The sequence below is a fragment of the Adiantum capillus-veneris genome, chromosome 8, assembly GCF_014529385.1.
Source record: "Adiantum capillus-veneris isolate H3 chromosome 8, ASM1452938v2, whole genome shotgun sequence".
NCBI classification, from domain to species: Eukaryota; Viridiplantae; Streptophyta; class Polypodiopsida; order Polypodiales; family Pteridaceae; genus Adiantum; species Adiantum capillus-veneris.
This window is the reverse complement of record NC_140938.1, coordinates 88,485,468-88,505,654: the sequence shown is the minus strand read 5'-3', so window position 1 is coordinate 88,505,654 and position 20,187 is coordinate 88,485,468. Positions and strand designations below refer to the sequence as shown.

The 20,187-nt window shown below is 45.3% G+C and overlaps 1 protein-coding gene across 1 annotated transcript in view; it reads left to right on the top strand.

Annotated features, from left to right (window-relative positions):
• LOC147452521 (uncharacterized) overlaps positions 1–20,187 on the top strand; it is a 67,109-nt gene that overhangs the window by 28,913 nt on the left and 18,009 nt on the right. Inside the window, exons 10-12 of the mRNA XM_086518177.1 lie at positions 9,493–9,623; positions 9,708–9,767; positions 9,887–9,961. Of these exons, the coding sequence (XP_086374303.1) occupies positions 9,493–9,623; positions 9,708–9,767; positions 9,887–9,961 (266 nt within the window). The remainder of the gene's footprint in view (positions 1–9,492; positions 9,624–9,707; positions 9,768–9,886; positions 9,962–20,187) is intronic.

The following is a 20,187-nucleotide window of genomic DNA, read 5'->3' as shown; positions in this document are numbered from 1 at the left end:
TGCAGGTGATCACAGCTTTAGTGGAAAGCTTGCCTTTTCCCTTGCCTTATGTAGCGCGATGATTCCGCTCTCGCGCACCTCTGTCCCCCTTTGATTATAGAATTGTAATGCCCAGCTCAAGGACTTTCCATTTGTATGTATAGTTGTGTGGATTCATGCGCGTATGCTGAGGCAAGAGCCTCTTGTCCAGGTGCTAGATTAGCTAATTGCTAATCCCCGCAGGTACACATGAACTCGGAGAGATTTCATGCGAGAAATCTCGTCCGATTCAAAGTTCAAGTAGCTCTATAGGTGTGGGAGTATGAGGGCTTGCTACTGATGCGGACGTCACACAAAACGGAGCCTGAAACAACAAAATACAGCCTGCTGTGCATTTTTGCAAGTTTAGGGTTTCGACCCTAATTGATCCCTAATACCCCCAGGAGCTTCGGGGAAGCGAGGGGATCACTGTATAGGTGATCTTGTGCATTTTCCGGTGTCACGTGCACATCTAACCCTATGTGTACGTGGACAAGCTACTTCATGACATGGGTTCAGTTCAGTTAGCTTAGGAAGTTGTGAGTCTGTTCGCAGACCGTGCATGTCCAGGCACTTAGATTAGATGCATATCCGCTGGTTGCACACAACATGACCATCATATTTCAATCAGTTGCCATCAGGAGCATTTTTACAGTGCATAGAACTATTTTCCCTATTTTAGCCAATTTTCACTTGTTATTTTTAAGTGACTTTTGTTGGGAACTAGATAGGGCAAATTTAGCAAGCAAGTACATAAGCAACCTAGTGCTAGCACTTTCTGGCAGAAGAGGCAGCAGGAACCGTGTGTTCAACAGGCACCTTCTCAGCAAGACCCCCCAACAGTATACCTAGCATTTTTGCCAAGCAGAAGCCTAGCGTTTTTATCAGCAGCAGAAGCCTTGGCGTTTTGCATTGCAGATCAGCCTCGGCAGTAGCAGAACAGCAGAAGCCTAGCGTTTTTGCATCAAGGACCTAGATCAGCCTTAGCGTTTTTGCATCAGCCTGGCATCTCAGCGTTTTGCAGATTCACCACGACGGAACCACCAGAAGCACCAGCATTTTCAGTTTTCAGCACCTAGACACCGCAGTAGAACTCCCAAACCTCGGAGATCTCACCTTCCCACAGCAGATCCTAGCCGCATGGTTAGATCCATCGAAGTTTGCAGATTCAGCCCGGAAAACGCAGATTTCGGCATCTACATTTTCAGCGCATTGTCGTTGCATCGTTGTTATCGCTGTCGTCACCGACATAGAGTCAGAATTCAGCAGATAAAGATTTGTAGATTTCAGCCATAGCGTTTTCAGATTTCAGCCCGTCTCGTCGTCGTCCTCATCGTCGTCGACATCATCGGCAAGTCCAAAGCATTGTAGAGATTTGTGCAATCAATAGTAGACCGCTCTCGCCATAGAGAGTGGGGCCTTTGGAGGAGGGTTTGACAACATTCTGGTGTCGTATTCTTCTCTCTCTATCTCTCAGTCTCAGCACCTTCATTCACAATGTTCACCACTTTGTTTGTGATCATTTGCACTCTCTCACTAAAGGAACGGAAGGCTCTCCCTTCCTTAAGTAAAAGGAACCTTGAGCACAGTTCGGAGCACTCATCTTGAGCAAAGTTCAACATTCATTTCTGCTGCACCTTACATTGGTATCAGAGCTTTGGTAGTGTTCTGTATCACTCAAGGAAAGAACCACAATAATTTTTTTTTGCTTGTTGCGGTCGCACGTAACCCAAGTCCACTTGGGCGTGTCGATTCCTAATCGTGTTTTTGAAGAGTGACAGGAAACCCAAGAAAGAAGGGCTTGTTCAGCCTCCCCTTGTTTCTCTTTTCACTCATTGAGAGCGGACCGTGCACTTAGTGGCCCGCCAATCAAAGTGAGGTGGGAAAAAGCAACCTTGGTGTGAGTGCAAGGCCGCCAAGAGGTGCACCCGTGGGAAAGAGAAGAGCTCGGGTAAGAGAAGATCCCGATTTAAAGGGCAAGTAGCCCTACATGTGCGGAAGTACAAGGGCTTGCTACGGATGCGATCGACACGCGAAACAGAAACTGAAACAATAAAATGTAGCCTGCTGTGTATTTTTGCAGGTTTAAGGTTTCGACCCTAATTGATGTTTAATACCCCAAGGAGCTTTGGGGAAGCGAGGGGATCACTGTACAGGTGATGTGGTGCATTTTCGGGAGAAAACAGAGAATTCAGTGTGTTGCAGATTCTCGCCTAGTTTGGGCAATAAAATCACAAATGCTCGGACATTTCATGGCCAGTGTGAAACGGTCGTTGGTCGAGAGTTTCACCTGCAGTCAGGAAGGGCAGGTGACCACGAGATGGTCGGGCCAACCGACATTGGAATCCGAGTAGTAAAAGGTTGGCTTGGCTCAGTTCAAAGTCATTTAGGCCCCTTGGTAGGACTTTTAAGGTGGTGGGTATGAGGAAATTAAACCAAAAAGAGTCAAATGGACATGTGGTAGTAGGAAGCTGCATGCAGGCCAAGATACACTTTCGTGAAGCCTCATCCAAGAGGGGGCGCCCTTTTTTGAGTGGGGGCTGAATTTTGGACTTCATAAGTGTGCTACACAATGTGTGTGAGTAGTGGGTGCAGGTGCTCACAGCTTTAATGGAAAGCTTGCCTCCTCCCTTGCTCTATGTAGCGCGATGATTTGCTCTCGCGCATCTCTTTCTCCCCTTTGCACATATGGTAATGCCTCACTAGTTGGACTTCTCAGATGACCATGTACAATTCTATTACCATATACATGTGGTAGTGATATGTGTGAACACACTAGGACCGGTGGGGCATTTTTTCCCTCTTTAGGAGGTTTTTTTCCCCGAGCATTGTATATACGCCCATCACTCTAGGGCTATCTATCTTTCCATTGCACACTAAGTAACACACTCTCTATTGTGTGCCTCGAGCTTCCTTCGTCTTCTCCAAGCTGTGTGTGTTTCTTTGCAACCCTAATTCCAACAATTGGTATCAGAGTAGGTTACGTCCTCTCAGGCTTAGTCGTCAGCTGCTCCAGCACACGCCTGCTCACTTTCTCCGATTACAGTGAGGTTTGGCGAGCGTTCGCAGGTCGACAAAATATTTCGGGAAAGCTCGTAGAGCGGAGTCTGCGCAGATTTTTGATTCGGGCTCATTTCGGCCTCCGTTTTCACTACAGGCAATTTCGTCATTTTGTGCAGAATTTCTGTCAGTGCCGATTTCTGCATAACAGGTGCCTTACAGTCTTCTCCGGTTTGTGCTATATAGCACGTGTTGTTCTCGCTCCGTTTCTCCTATTTTCGGGCAGTTTTCACATCAGGTGCAGCATTTACCATGGCTGACAACAACACAGATGTGTTCAAGATGTTTGTTGCTGAGGACAGGTTGGATGGGGACAATTACTCTATGTGGGCTTATATGATGCAACACGTTCTTGTGTCAAAGGGCGTCTGGAATATTGTGCAGGGCATTGATGTACGTCCTGGTTCTGAGGATGTAGGCGATGTTGAGGATGTTGCAGGTCTTGCTGCAAGGATTGCTGCTATTAGAGTTGTTTTGCCTACGGCAGAACAAGCTCGTTGGGATGTAAAGGATGTGCAGGCTCATGCATTGATTGCGTTGTCTGTGAAGCGCACCATTGTTCTTCACATCCGTTCAACAAAATTTGCAAAACAGGCTTGGGATATTTTGGCTGGTCGTTATGCAAGCCGCAATAAGGCTAAAATTGCTTTGTTGCGTAAAGAGCCGGAGTCGAAGATTATGCATGAGGAAGATGATATGGACACTTTTCTTGCTGGTGTCAAGGATATCAACGAGCAACTGATTTCTGCAGGTGAAGTCATTTTAGACAGTTCCCTTGTGCAGACTGTTTTTGATGCCTTACCAGATTCTTATCAGACTTTTGCTAGTACTCGGAGACTTGTGACCCAAGGAAATCCAGAAGCCGTCAAGTTTGATGCATTATGCACATTGCTGTTGCAAGAGTCACTTTCCAGAAAAATAGGACTAGACAGCGTGCAGTTCAACAAGCATTTATTGCTTCTCAAAGAAAGGGTGGTAACAGCAATGTAGCCACTTCTTATGGTTCTGCTGCGAGTGGCAAAACTTTTGTTCCTAATGCTTTTGTTGGCAGTACTTCGTCTGCAATTCTGGTGATAAGGGCAAAAAGAAGATGCGTTGCCATTATTGTAAAGCTAATGATCACTTGATCAAGCAGTGTCCTAAGTTGAAGGCCAAAGAGGCTAAGAAGAAAGAGGGTGGTTCCACTGCAAATGCTGGAGCTAATGATCACTTGATCAAGCAGTGTCCTAAGTTGAAGGCCAAAGAGGCTAAGAAGAAAGAGGGTGGTTCACTGCAAATGGTAGTTCCACTACAAATGCAGCCATTGTTGAGTCTTTTGTGAAAGGAGACTGTGATGCTGATGTTGATGCAAAATGGGTTTGTAGCGCAGAGTGCACTTACAGTCCTGTTGTCCATGATGCATGCTTGTCAGTTGCTGCAGACTCACATGTGTGGTATTTTGACATTGGTGCTACAAAGCACATTACCTCACATCATGAATTGTTCACCTCTCTTGAGTCTGTCCCTCGTGGGAATTCAGTCACTTGTGCCAACAATGCCTCTTATCTAGTTCAGGGAGTTGGAAAGATTGTGCTTACTACTGGTAATGGCAATTCTTTCACACTTGTTGATGCACTTTATGTACTTGGGATCAAGAAGAATCTTTTGTCTGTATCCGCACTTGCTAGACTTGGACTTGTAGTCAAATTTGTGGATGACAGATGTACAGTTCATGATCTCAGTTTTGTTGATGAAATTGTTGCATCTGGCCTTTTTTGTGCCGTGGGCTGTATAAGCTCACTTTGTATGAGAAGTGTGGAAAAACTTTTGCAAATGCAGTTGCAGATTCAAGGGCTATTTCAGATGCAAAACTTTGGCATGCACGTTTTGGTCATCTGAATTTTGCCAGTTTGCTACGTTTGCAAAAATTTGATATGGTTGCTTCTTTGCCGCCTCTTGAAGCACCTATCAAACATGGTTGTGAAGGCTGTATTCTGGGTAAAATGCAGCATTTTAAGTTTCCAAAGGATGGTTCAGTGAGGGCCACATGCAAGTTGCCTTGTGCATAGTGATGTTTGTGGGTCCATGCAAACTCCGTCCTTGTGCAATTTCCTGTACTTCGTGACTTTCATTGATGATTACTCCAGGCATGCATGGGTATTTCCGCTTAAAGCTTCTCTTAGTGCTAGGCTTCATTATGGCTGAGTCTGCCCTTGATCTTCGGAGTCATGACAGAAACTCAGCACGCTGATTGTATTGATGTATGCTCATGTGTGTGTGCGTGTGGTGTGTGTTGTGTTTGGGAGCATATGTTTGTAGCTAGTTCTACACCCACTATTGGGCACTGACGACGTTAGTTGGGATGTCGTGGTATTTAGTCAATACTATGCATGATGGAGCTGATGGTTATATTGTCTCGTCGGTGACTACCATGAGGCTATACCTTGCACTTTCCTTCAAGGGTGAATCTGGGTATATCCTGGATTCATCTAGGTATATTTCAGCTTAAAGCGTCCGAAGTTTTTATGTGCTTCAAACAATTTTTGGCTATGGCTGAAAATGTCTCGAAATGTACTATGGGTACCCTCCGTTCCGATCGAGGGGGGGAGTATATGTCTCATGAATTCAATGCATTTCTGGCTAGTCGTGGGATAAAACACCAATGTACAGTGCCTTATACACCTCAGCAAAATGGTGTTGCTGAGAGGAAAAACAGGTTACTTACGGAAATGGCACGATGTATGGTCAAAAGTCAAGCTTTGCCGCATTCTTTCTGGCTTGAGGCCATCATGTGTGCCACTTATGTACTAAACAGGTGTCTCAAAGGTCAGCAAATTTATGCAGAGCCCAGGGTCTAAGCATTGGCAGGCTGTCAAGAGGATTTTCCGCTACCTTAGTGGCACTTTACATCTTGACTTGTTTTATCCCAAGGGGGGATCATTGCCGCCAGACTTACATGCTTTTTCGGACTCAGATTGGGCTGGTTGTTTTGACACGCGAGTGTCCAAAAGTGGTTTTTGTTTCATGCTTGGCAGTTCATGTATATCATGGTTGAGCAAGAAGCAACCTACTGTGGCCACTTCGAGTTGTGAGGCTGAGTACAGGGCAGTCTTCACAGCTATGGTTGAGTGTGTATGGCTCAAACGCCTTATGGTTGATGTGGGTGCTGGACAGGATACTGCCAACATTATCTACATTGACAGTCAGAGCGCATTGGCAGTTGTGAGGAACCCAGTTTTTCATGCTCGCACAAAGCACATTGAGGTACATTACCACTATGTCAAGGAGAGGCTCTCAGTAGGAGAGATCAGCTTGGCTTATGTGCCAACACAGGACAACCTTGCAGATCTTTTCACAAAGGCATTGTCTCCTGAGAAGCTTGAAGCTTTCCGCAAAGCTTTGGGCTCACTCCCCTTTGTGGACTGATCATGTCCTCAGGGCATGGCACTTCCCTTTACTCATGTGCTAGCTCTCGTTCACCGCATCACTCCAGGGGGGATTTGTTACCATATACATGTGGTAGTGATGTGTGTGAACACACTAGGACCGCCGGGACATTTTTTTCCTCTTTAGGAGGTTTTTTCCCCCGAGCATTGTATATACGTCCATCACTCTAGGGCTATCTATCTTTCCATTGCACACTAAGTAACACACTCTCTATTGTGTGCCTTGAGCTTCCTTCGTCTTCTCCAAGCTGTGTGTGTTTCTCTGCAACCCTAATTCCACAAATTTTGGGGGTTTTATGCGCATTTGCCAAGGCAAGAGCCTTATGTACAGGAACTAGATTAGCTAACTGCTAATCCCCATCAAGTATGCATAGTTCCATCGCGAAGGAATGCGAAAACAGAGAGTTTTTTCACGTGAAAACTCGTCCGATTTATAGGGAAACTGTCCCATTGCATGCGGGAGCTTCTGAGACGCGTAGACGTGTTTGCTCCGCTCAAAATGATGCGAAAGAAGGAATTACAACCTGCTGTGTTTTTCTTTGCAGGTTTAGGGTTTTGCACCTAAATTTCAAGGTAATGCCAGGGGAGTCTCGGGAAAGCAGTGGGTGCTTGTACAAGACAAGTTAGAGAGATCTTCCGTGAGGAATCTCGTCTAATTCAAAGGGCAAGTGACCCTATAGGTGCGGGAGCTTGAGGGCTACCTACAACAGTGATCGGCACTGTCATTTCCATCTATAGCATAATACCTCTTGAAGAGCGATGCACACTTCTATTGCACTAAGTTCGTATGTACATTTGATGTGCTAGCTCCATCATTACCCTTCCTTTGCACATGTTGGGTTGGGGCATACATAGGCTGTAACCCGAAGGCCTCAAGGTAAAGCTGCAATACATTTGGTGACTTCGACAGTTCATGCTCTTCCATCCACTTTGCATCCATAGGTGGATAGTTCTTGAACTTCCCCAAATAGCGTCTTGCAACCTGTCCCTTAACTTTTCTTTCTTTATGTGTCAAAATCTACTCAGGTACCAAGATCTCATCAAGTTCATCGACTTCTGGTTGATCCTCCTGTTGCAGATCATCTGACACATCACCCACAAAGGGTCTTAGAAGACTCACGTGAAACGCATTATGAATCTTTCAAGTGTTAGGCAATTTCAGCCTATAAGCAACATCGCTGATCTTATCAAGCACTTGAAAAGGCCCATAGTAACGCATGCTGAGCTTTGGAAACAACCTTTCCTTGCTCTTCATCTTCTTTAACCTTGCCTTTTCAAACCGTAAAAGTAATCAATGACCAGGTGAAAATAGTAATCCAGGACGGTGACGATCAACAACCCTTTTCTGCTTTGCCTGAGTCTTCTCCAAGTGAAGCTTAATCTTCATATACATTTCATCCATGTTCTCAACATATCGATCTGCCTCAAAAATTTTGTCCTTTGTATGCAAAATGGGAGGAACCTTTTTGCCACCTTCAACAATCTCAAAAGGTGCCTTGCTTGTGGACGAATGCACCGTATTGATGCCATCTCAGTAGTGACTCAGCATTGACGACAGTAGGGGTTCTTTGAAGAGTTCCTCTCAGATTTGTGGGGCTAGCCAACAGTCTCGCAGGATTACTACTTTTCAGTGGCTAGTCGCACAGAGAGGAACAATGGTGTCTGGCTAGCCTAAAGCGGACACCCCTCGATTTTCCCTGGATGTGGGCACCCTAAGGAGATCCAGAGACATTGTCTTTGATAGTGCCTTCAGGTACAGCATATATGGCTACAAATCCTTCGTGTGATGGCCTTCATTCTCAAAAGCGATGTGCTAGGGCAGCCTTGGGATCAGGCTTCAGGCAGGATGGCCTAAGTAGTGACCAGCGCCTGATTTCTGGGCAGCAGTTTGGACACAGGTGAGAGAGATGGAAGCTGTTCAAAATCCACTGCCTTTGGTTTGTATGGTGGGCCCAGTGTGCCTGGGTCTTCGAGACCAGTGCGCGCCTCTGCCTGGACCTGATTCATGCTCTCAAAGGACCGCAATGATAGCATACAGGGCTGCTCCGACAGGGCTGAGAGACGATGCTAAGCATTTATTAGATATGGTGGCCTGGACCTTTCTTTATGGTGGACAAAGGTTTCCGTTGCCATTACAAGCCATCTGTGTGGCTCTTTCCCCCTCCTATTATATGGTTTAGCCGTTGTACACATGCTGATCATGGGAGAATCTTCCTTTTCCTTTATACAGTGTACCCTCTTGAAGGTGGCGATGTAACCCTCCGCGCAGATTAAAAAAACTAATAGAAGGATTTTTGTTTTGGGCAAAAAAAAAAAAGATGGAAGAAAAAGTACGAGAGAGCTATGATGTGTGTGGGACTTGATCTGTGATCTTTTGCAATGCATGTGCAAGCCAGACATATTAATCTGTATTGAGTTACGAGGTATGTGTCCTATCAATTCGTCTTATGCCCGTATTTTATCTTTCTGCTTGCTCGAATCTTGTTCCCTCAGCTGCCACATCTGAAGCTGCTACACTCATCACCCTACCTTTCTGACTATGGTGTGCATAAGAAATCGAGAACACCATTTGGAAACCGTTGTCGTGCATTAGCCTGCAAACAAACAGATGGCTTGAGTGGCATAGCAATTCAATGACAGTATGATGTGCTTATGTGTTCTAGGATGTTGCATGAGCCTGAGAAGGTCATAAGCTGTTGTGATGACTTTCAAGCTGCTGGAAGGGCCTGCACCTGTGTTTGAAAGCAACACTGTTTGTTTATACTGGCTTGCAGGGCACAATGATTGATGTTTAGAAGAGAGTGCCGTTTAGAGCCTTAGTTGTGCCAAGTTAATGTTAAAAATTTTCAGATGGAAACCAAGGGGCAGCCAGCTAATTCTGGTTTGTATCATAAGCAGCTGTATGTTAGAAGTTCACAAGCATGGCTTTCCTTTCAATAAGGTAATCATGGTGGTTAATTTTTGGTCTCATACGTGTGCCTGGTTGTAGGAAAGGTTACCACTCTTGATATTGGCAACAATGACATTGGGCCGAAGGGGGCTTTACATGTGGCAACCTTCATCAAGAAAACAAAAAGTTTGCAATGGTTAAATCTTTATATGAATGATATTGGTGATGAGGTAGATCCATATTCTGTTTGTGCTGCCTGGAGACATAGATTCATCATCTTTGAGGAATCTCACATGTTACTACTGTACACGCAGGGCGCACAACGCATTGCTGAGGCTTTGAAAAGAAACAGCACGTTGACAACACTTGATCTTGTCCGTGGGTTGTGCTGTATGCTGAATTTGGCAGAGGAAAAGGATTTGCAGAAACGTTTATTTAGAATTAAAAATTTCCTTCACCTTTTTTTGTGATGTTTACATGCTCTTGTTTCCAGGGAGGCAATAATATACATGCGGAAGGAACAGGTTATGTTGCTAATGCTTTGAAAGAAAATACAAGCATTACAACTGTAAGTTCGAATTTCACTGAACTTGAAAGCTTCTTCACATTCTTTTGAAAGGGCTAAGTACAAATAAAAATTGCAACCTATTCACTTAGTAAGGCGCACCAAGGGTTAAGACTCGTGGGGGTTAATGTTGGAAGTATCAGTGTCATTTAGTAAGCAACAAGGGCTTGGCCTTTGTGCTGGAGTTGGTACAGAGGCTCCCTCTGCTCTGGAGCAGTTCGTGAGGTGCTTCTTGTTTTGCAACACGTAACAGGTAGAGGCTAATGCATTTGAAACTTTGATGGGCTCGTGCAGGGGACCTGTTGTGGAGGTTTTCTGTGCTTTAAAGCTGCTCAAGATCCTTTTTTTTTTGTCTTCAGATATAAATAAGTAGAGGCAAAGCATTGTCAATCTGGGTGCTTCATCTGTGGATTCATGGAAAAGATTGTCTTTTTAGAAAGCTTTTGTGTCAAGAGGCTGAAGAGGAGGGGTTTAGTTTGATCTGTAGCTAGTCTGAAAATTTGTTTTAGAATGATCTTATTCAATCAAAGTGGCTTAGATAAAAGGAGGGGCCCTCAATTTACACAGGAATGCATCCAGCTGTAAAGCATTCAACTCCATCCATATGCTCATCTGGGCATACGAAACTCTGGGCATTCTCTCGTGCGAGTTGCCTCACAAGACTACAACACAAGAGAGTATGATGGACCTCCAACTAGCTCTCCTACAAAAAAGGGTCGACCCATGAAGATAGGGATCACTTTTGGACTCATATACAACTAGACCAAGTGCATGGCACATCGCATGGCTCATTGCCACATAGGATATGACTGGATTGGAGGTGGTATGCATAAGGACTCATACAAAGCATACAAGGTAGGGCTCTCTCAATTTTCACAAAGAGCACTTGGTGTCATGGGACAAAGTCCACACACCCAACAACTCTTCCCTGGGGTTTGGACCAATGGCACAATGTGGAAGGACAACCATAATATCAGAGATTCGATATGTCACAAAGACTAATGTCATTAAGACAAATGTCACAAAGATTGGGTGTCACATAGACTGTAAGAGACCTCCCCTCAAACTAGGGTGTCACAAGCTGGACCAAAGGTGTCAAGGCTATCCAAACAACTTCAAAGCATGAGATAGAGGATCTGCGATGTTCTCTACAAACATCTCTGTGATAAAAATTGGGAAGTACACAAGGTTGTTACTCCTTTCTTCCTCGTGCTCCTTGTCCTCATCCTTTGACTTTGCAACATGTGCCTCACCTTGCAGCAGCTGCTAGAATGGCACTTAGAAGGGCGTGTCCCTTCTTAATGTATACAATTATATATATACATAGATGAATCCAAGGAGAGCCCGAATTCACTTATGAAGGAAAGTGCAGCTATGAATTCATGTTAGTCACCCATAAGACAATATAACCATCAACTTCATTGTGCATAGTATTGACTAAATGCTATAACATTCCCACTAACGTCATCAAGAATACTTGAAGCAACCTTAGAAAAATGCCCTTATTTTCCACAGTTGTAATACTTCTTGGTTCCTTTGTTTGATGAAGATGCAGATGTAGCCTCTAATTCTCCTCTCCTTGAACTTTGAAGCTTGATCTTTCTTGATTTCTTTGGCTTCTTCTCTTCGTTTTGCATAGAACTAATGACATCTGAAAGGGCTGGTGTCCTCTCTTTCTGCTGGTGAATGGTCACAATATAATCATAGCTCTTCGGCAGAGCACTAAGAAGTACGATTACTTTGAGAGAGAGAGAGAGAGAGAGAGAGAGAGAGAGAGAGAGGGCTTCTTTTGCAAACCCGGCATCCACCTCATTGTCCACGCCAGTCATAGGTGTGGTAGGATCAAGGCATCCTATCAGCTTTCCAGCGACAGTTTTGGTCTTGCATCTGGACCTTCCGGATCAACCGCAGGATATGTTATTTCATGTGGATGCTAGCGCATGCTGGAGTGCCTGTAGGCACTTGGTCATCAATCAGTGGTCATGATCCGACTTGTCAGAGATGTACTTTGGAGCCGGAGTCTTTGAGGCATTGTTTCTGGGTTTGTCCATATGCGCAACCAGTGTGGACGGCAGTTTGTTGTTTGTTGCTGATTAGAGTGGGCATCCATGATGGGTTTGTGATGTGGGGGAAGTTGCATGGCTTTTGCAATTTCCGGGGTCACACATCTTTTTTCATGTCGTTCCGACAGATCCGGTCTTCCTCCTTACTCCTTCAGGATATAGACCAGGTACTTTGCAGATGATACCAGATGCAGATCATCAGTTGGATTTTTGCCACAAGACAGTTTTTTTACCACGATATGTAGCATCACGATTTGTGTAGGGTTAAGGTGGGTGGATTAGTGTGCCATTCATGTTAATGGTATGCTTTGAAGATGTTAGTGTAGAGCTTGAGAGAGAGTCTATTGCACAATACAATAGGGTATTTTGCAAATGATAAAGCTTACATTTACTCAGCAGAATGTGCCTCTATATAGGATAATACAAATAGACAGCCTTTTGACACATGAGCACAAGATGTGGCTGCCAATGCACAAATACAAGTGGTTTCTCTTTACACAGGTTGTAAGAGGTTCTTCACATGGCTTTACACATGGGGTGGAAGGGGTTGTTCACACAAGAGATGCAACAAAACCTCGCATCCCAACAATCCCCCCTATGTGGGTTTTGGTTGCATATCACTCACACAATCCTCCCCTCAAAACACACCAGGGTGAGGTACACAATTCACAAGCCTCCCCTTGAACACAAAGTTGTCGCCCCTAGACACAAAGGGTGTAGGCACACAAAATATTAGGGTGTAGGCACACACAAGCCTCGCCTGGCACAAATAGAGGGTAAGGTACAATTGAGAGAATGCTTAACCACATTTTGGTTGTCGTTTGTTGGAGGATTTTCTCCCTCGCACAAATCTGCAAAAGGTGTTGTACTTTGTTGTCGGTATTCTTGCCACATTTTGAAGTTGTTGTTGTTGTCCTTGCCACATTTTGATGTTTGTTGTTGTCGATGTTTTGATCCAACGCTATTGTTTTTTGATGTTTTTGATCCAATGCAGATTGTGAAAATGCAAAGGAAGATAAATACACATATCTGTACAATGGAGGGAAAAACCACGTGGGAAAAAACCCTCAAATTATTAAGCTATGCAAAAGGATTATTTTGAATATGTTGGTATCACTTTATTAACGGTGCTTGTGATGTGAGTGCTTATGACGATGGGCGGTCTTATCATGAAGGACTCCTTCGGGCAGTGTCTAGAACCGATGGTCGTGCTTTGATTGAATGCAAAAGCAAATGCAACTGTTTTGTACAAAATGCGGAAGCTGAATTGTGAGTGCATGGTGTGAGGTACCATAGTGCTTTTGTCGGCAGTATTCCTCCTTATTGATGAAACCTTAAAGTAGCTTGGTGCCAAGTTCTATTATTGTGGGAAGCTTCCTCTAGATGAATTTATGAGCTCGAGGTGGTTAGTGAGGGAGCCCGTGGGAATGAGGCCTTGAAAAGAAAAAACTTTAAATATTAATTAGACAAGCTAGTCGACAGTCGGTTGCTGGTTGCAATAGCGTGTGCAGCTCGCACGTGGGGAGTACAGGAGAGCGCGAGGGCGAGAAGGTAGCCGTGGGGAAGCAGGTGTGTGGTTGGAGAGTGACGTGTGAAGCTCTGCTGCTGAGCATGCGGGTGATGACGAGCTCAGAACCTCAGACGAGTAGGTAAGGCAACACTTGGGTTGTGGGAAACAGGGTCCACTAGCGGAGCTGTGGAGGGCTTGTTTATGGTGCTGCTATGGCATCGAGGAGGGGGAACGACATGATGGCGACCCTTAGTAAGTATGGACTAGCTATGGCAGTCTTGGCGAGTTGGTAGCGTAGCGCGTGAGAGCTAATGAGGCAGTAGAAAATCTCGGCCACTGCAATGGCGATGCAGGGTAGCCAACAACAACACATTAGAAGGTAGGTTTGGTGGGGTTGTGGGATCCACAAGGTAGGTGATGACAAAAGAGCTCTTTAGTGCATGGGGCTGGCAAGCAGGTGACGAGGCTTCAAGAGGTGGCAGTGGGCAATTCGGGTGTACAAGTTGCAGACGAACCTTGTGTTGCAGGTTGCAGCGAGTACACCGAAATCGAATAGCTGGTCGTGAGGGCACTGCTGGTCGGCACAGATTGAAGCAGTCGTGGGTAGTGTGCTACGACGGGACAGAGCTGCAGCAAATTGCGCAGACCTAGAAGCAGTGCTCGGGAATATTCACCAATGCAGCAGCACTGGGAGTCCTGGCAATTCGAGGTAGGAGACGCAGAGTAATGAGACCCCACAAAAGGATGAGACACCGCCACAAAAGGCCAGAATCCAGATCCGATTTTCTTGCCCCCTTTTCTTGTCTAGAGTGGGCTTCCACCACTCAAGGATGTGCACGTGCGCACACACAACTTTTTATTAGGAAAAGTGAATTAAGGGCTAAGGGCTAATGGTGATTAAAAATAAAATAAAATTTAGCAATGTGCACAAAGCTGATGTAAGGTGCAACGGAATGAATGTTGTATTTTCTCAAGATTAGTGATCTTTATTGCTCAAGGTTCCTTTTAGTTCTTTAGGGAAAGAGAGAGCTTTCCGTCTTATGGAGAGTGCTGTGGTCACGAACAAAGTGAGTGGATATTGTGCATGCAAGTGAATGAGACTGAGAGAAGGAGAGAGAAGAGATACGACACCCAGGAGTTTGTAAAACCCTCCTCCGAAGGCCCCACTCTCGTCGGCGAGAGTGGTCTACTTTGATTGCACAAAGGTGTACAATGCGAATGCAATGGATTGATGCAATGGGACTATGCCGACGACGATGACGGGGATGATGACGACGACTTGGTGGCTGAAATCTGAGATCTTCTCACTGAATTTCGGGACTGTTTCGGTGGCTGAAAATGACTGTTTTGGCTGCGTTTTCTTGGGCTAAAGATGGGGGAACTTCTGCAACCAATCTCGGATGTATCTGCTACCTTGCTAAAGGCTGAAAATGTTGTGTATCTGCGGCAGGTTGGGGCTGAAAGTCAAAACGTTGCAGCAATGCAAAAACGCCAGCAAAAACGCTAGCTTGGCTGAAATTGCTGATGTCAAAACGTTGATTCTGCTGATGCTTTGCAATCCCAAAAACGCTGGGCTTTGGGGGCTGCCTGAAGGAGGATCAAACGCTAGAAAGGGTTGGACTTGATGGCGATGGCTGATGCTGAGAAAACGCTGAGGATGGGAACTTGCTCGGTGAGGATGGGGATCCAAAACGCTGGGGGTGCTGGGGGGTACTGCTGAGAAGTTGCGTGTTGGGCAGGAAGCTCCTACTGCCTCTTTTGCCAGAAAGTGCTAACTTGGGTTTGCTTATATATTAACTTAGCAAAATTGCCCTATCTACTTTTGTTGGAAAGTCACTTAAAAATAATAAGTGAAAATACCAATAAATAGGAAAATAGTCTAAATGCACTGGAAAATTTCCCTAACTGATGCTAATGGATTCTGATGGGAATTCCGATGATCATGATGTGTGCAACCGGAGGATATGCATTTAAGCTAAGTGACTGGGCATGCACGGTCTACGAATAGACTCACAAAAGTGCCAGATCACTGCTAATCTAGACTTGACTGAACAGACTGAACCCTGTTGTGGTGTAGCTTGTCCACGAGCACATAGGGTTGGGATGTGTCACGTGACATCCCCTTCTTTTCAAAGCGAGGTACTGGTACCGAACTGTATGGCGTCGAGGGAGATCGCCAATAGCATCCGGAATCCTGAAAGGGACTCTTCGCCGGCCCACTCTGATGTGTGGGTCGTGCGGTACTTGAACTTCATAAAGGTCTGCAACGCTTGCTTCTTTGGGCCGTGCCGAAAGCGACACAAAATCTGCTGAATCTTCTTCCTTGCTTCAACTTCGTCTAGGCATCTTCTTCTTTCGTCTTTAAGAATCTCCATGGCTGAAAATTCCTGAAACAATCTCCAACACAAAACCATGAACATACCCATTCCATGTAAAGTGAAGGAAAAAAATCTTGTCTTCTCTAAAGACTATGTATGCAATGTAGATGAACATAGAGACGGAGTGACAACCTGTTCATCAAACACATGCAAACAATGCGGTCGAATCTTTTCTGTTTGATCGAAATCAATCAACTGTGGCAAATCACAATGGAAATGCCCATGCTTGGTACTCATACTATCATGTGCGCGTTCGGAACCTGTGTCATGCCAAGGAAGAGACGTGGAACGCGACTTCCTTATATACAAACTTTTCAACTTTTCATGAACAATTCGCATACATTCGTGCTCATCCATGAGAGAAACGTGCTCAACATACAATATGTCATGCCTAGGAAAAGGGATCACATAACGATGCTGACTAAAATACAGGAAACCTTCACGAATGAAACACTTGAACAATGCGTGCGTATCAATCATACGAACACAGAATACTTCCTGTGATGGTTCTTTGGACCAAGGCTCGAGAGCCAAGATCGGTTCGTCCTGAATGATCGAATCGTCCTGTGGGGGTTCTTTGGACCTCGACTCGAAAGCCAAGATCGATTCTTGGTGATTGATCGAATCTACAACGAGGTTAGCTTCGCTAGAAAAAGCATCCACTAACACCTCATGCTGGTGAACAATCACATCTTCTTCATGCTTGTCTTTGTCATTCAAATCATTATCATTCAAATCATCATGCTTATCATTGTCATTCAAATCATCATCATGCTTCACACAATCCTGCAAATCCTGTGTGTCATGCTTTGGAGAAGGAGAGACGGAGAGAGTCTCCTTTTCGTGATTTTGTGCAAAGTACGCCTGTACTTGAGAAAAAAGTCGCAACATCTCTTTGTTCTGTCGGTCGCTTTGTTCTTTGAGGGCTTTGTTCTCACGATCAAATTTTGCTTGTGTTTCTTTGGCTTCCAAGCGTGCTTGCTCGCTCTCACGCGCTATGGCTGTCATTCTTTCTTGGTACCGGCGCTCTATGGTTGCCATGTCTTCTTTGTAGGCTTTTCTTTCTGCTTCTCTTTCTTGGTCCAACTCCTCCATAGGAATTAGTGCAATCTTTGTCGTAGATGGGGAAGGGTCGGAAAAACCTCTTGGTGAGGAAAATTCTTCTTCGCCTCTCTCATGCTCATCACCTCCAAGCGAAGTATCCATTCCGCTTCGAGTGATGAACATTCTGCAATCGTGGGTTCTTGTGGGTTCTTGGGGACTTGGGTTCTTAAGTCCACGAGGAACTTGGGTTCTTGCGGGTCTTGGTTCTTGGGTTCTTGGGGTTCTTGAGGTTCTTGAGGTTTTCTTTCGCTTGCAAATCGCGTTGGAGAAGGATCTTCTCTTCACCCGAGTTCTACCCTTTTCTGCGGGCGCACCCCTTGGCGGCCTTGCGCTCACACCAAGGTTGCTTTTTCCCACCTCACGTCGATTGGCCGGCCGCTAAGTGCATGGTCTGCTCTCAATGAGTGAAAAGAGACACAAGGGGAGGCTGGACAAGCCCTTCTTTCTTGGGATTTCAACAAAACACGATTAGGAATCGCCACGCCCAAGTTCGTGCGATCGCAACAAGCAAAAAAATTCTTGTGGTTCTTTCCTTGAGTAATGCAGAACACTTCCAAAGCTCTGATACCAATGTTAGGTGCAGCGGAATGAATGTTGTATTTTCTCAAGATTAGTAATCTTTATTGCTCAAGGTTCCTTTTAGTTCTTTAGGGAAAGAGAGAGCTTTCCGTCTTATGGAGAGTGTTGTGGTCACGAACAAAGTGAGTGGATATTGTGTGTGCAAGTGAATGAGACTGAGAGAAGGAGAGAGAAGAGATACGACACCCGAGAGTTTGTAAAACCCTCCTCTGAAGGCCCCACTCTCGTCGGTGAGAGTGGTCTACTTTGATTGCACAAAGGTGTACAATGCGAATGCAATGGACTGATGCAATGGGACTATGCCGATGACGACGACGACTTGGTGGCTGAAATCTGAGATCTTCTAATCGCTGAATTTCGGGACTGTTTTGGTGGCTGAAAATGACTGTTTTGGCTGCGTTTTCTTGGGCTAAAGATGGGGGAACTTCTGCAACCAATCTGGGATGTATCTGCTACCTTGCTAAAGGCTGAAAATGCTGTGTATCTGCGGGCAGGTTGGGGCTGAAAGTCAAAACGCTGCAGCAATGCAAAAACGCTAGCTTGGCTGAAATTGCTGATGTCAAAACGCTGATTCTGCTGATGCTTTGCAATCCCAAAAATGCTGGGCTTTGGGGGCTGCCTGAAGGGGGAACAAACGCTAGAAAGGGTTGGACTTGATGGCGATGGCTGATGCTGAGAAAACGCCGAGGATGGGAACTTGCCCGGCGAGGATGGGGATCCAAAACGCTGGGGGTGCTGGGGGTACTGCTGAGAAGTTGCGTGTTGAGCGGGAAGCTCCTGCTGCCTCTTCTGCCAGAAAGTGCTAACTTGGGTTTGCTTATATATTAACTTAGCAAAATTGCCCTACCTACTTTTGTTGGAAAGTCACTTAAAAATAATAAGTAAAAATACCAATAAATAGGAAAATGGCCTAAATGCACTGGAAAATTCCCCTAACTGATGTTAATGGATTCTGATGGGAATTCCGATGATCATGTTGTGTGCAACTGGAGGATATGCATCTAAGCTAAGCGACTGGGCATGCACGGTCTACGAATAGCCTCACAAAAGTGCCAGATCACTGCTAATCTAGACTTGACTGAACTGACTGAACCCTGCTGTGGTGTAGCTTGTCCACGGACACATAGGGTTGGGATGTGTCACGTGACATCTGAAAACTGAGGGGATTTTGTAAGGCTCAATATGCGATTTAGGCACTTGAGAGTTCTATGAGACGGCCTCGGGGAACACTCCGCACACAGACAAATTGGTTAGAGCGGTGGTGTCTGTGATGAGAGCAATGACGATGCAAAGCAAGCTGAAAAAGAACACAAATCGAAGTGAAAAATCGCGCACACACAAGATTATTAGACGCCACTAACCAAATTGTTTCAAATCAAGAAGGGTAGTGGCTCATTTGTATTGCCTAGAGCGTGCCCAAGCTTAATTGTGGTGGGGCATTGCTTCTTCGCAACAGATGTAGGAGCGTCACCTAGGTAGCCCTTGGATGGAGGATTAGATGCAACAGGCTCGGCAAGAGTTGTTACCATTGAGGAGCAGCACCACGAGTATGTCTTCCACCGTCATGCATCTTAGTGGACCTAGGTGGGAGATAGAGTTATTAAAGTAATGAATTTTTTGAGATGATGGCTCCTGTCATGCGCACTCTTGTGCTCGCCAATTGAGGAGACCGGATGGGATTGTTGCCACAAAGCCTGATGATAAGCGCGCAATTTTTTCTGTCCTTTATGGTGATTTGCTCTTAGTAGAGCCACAATTAGAGTGTCGGGATGCATGTAGAGAGCAGGTGACCCTTTTGAGCCTGTACGCAGGACATGCATGTCCAGGCACTTTAGAGTAGTTGCATACCTTCTGATTGCACATGAGCACAACCAGTGTCTGCTAGGTGTAGGCACTGGGGAGTGTTCCCATGCAATTGCATTAGTTAGTACCAAGCGTAGGTAATAAGTGCATACGAAGCACCTCTTATTAGTAGTTTATCAACTTATTAATAAGAGCCAGCGATTACCAAATCGTGGGATTTTTTATGAGATTGTCCGTAATCCCATATATAAGTGACCTAGGGGTCACTTCTAAAGCATAAGTTAGTTCCTGCAGTACCTCAACATCTCTATCGTTTTTGCACCAAATCAACCGACAACATCCCATGAGCACCGGTGTTTTCAGTCTTCAGTCTAACCTCTCCATACCGTCGCAGATCCAGCCATCAATACCAGCGTTTTCAGTTTTCAGCCCAAGAGAGCTGCCAGCCTTTCCACCATCTGTCCTCCCTTGAAGCGGACCAAAAGTTAAATTTCTAACAGGTTGCCAACCTTAGTAGATCAGCCAGCGTTTTCAGATTCAGCCCTCAGATCAGCCAGCTTTTTTCAGTTTTCAGACCATGGCTGACATCGGCGACAATAGATCAGCCCATATCCTCGTCGCAGTTGCAGGTTCCCTAGCGTTTTCAGAGTTCAGCCCTTAGCGTTGCAGATCCAAGCATCCCATCATCATCTCAACATCTAGGACCATTGTATCAGCATTCATGCAATCTAAAACAAATACCTCTTTGGTGAGAGAGAGAGGGGCTCTTGGAGGAGGGTTTGGGACCCCATC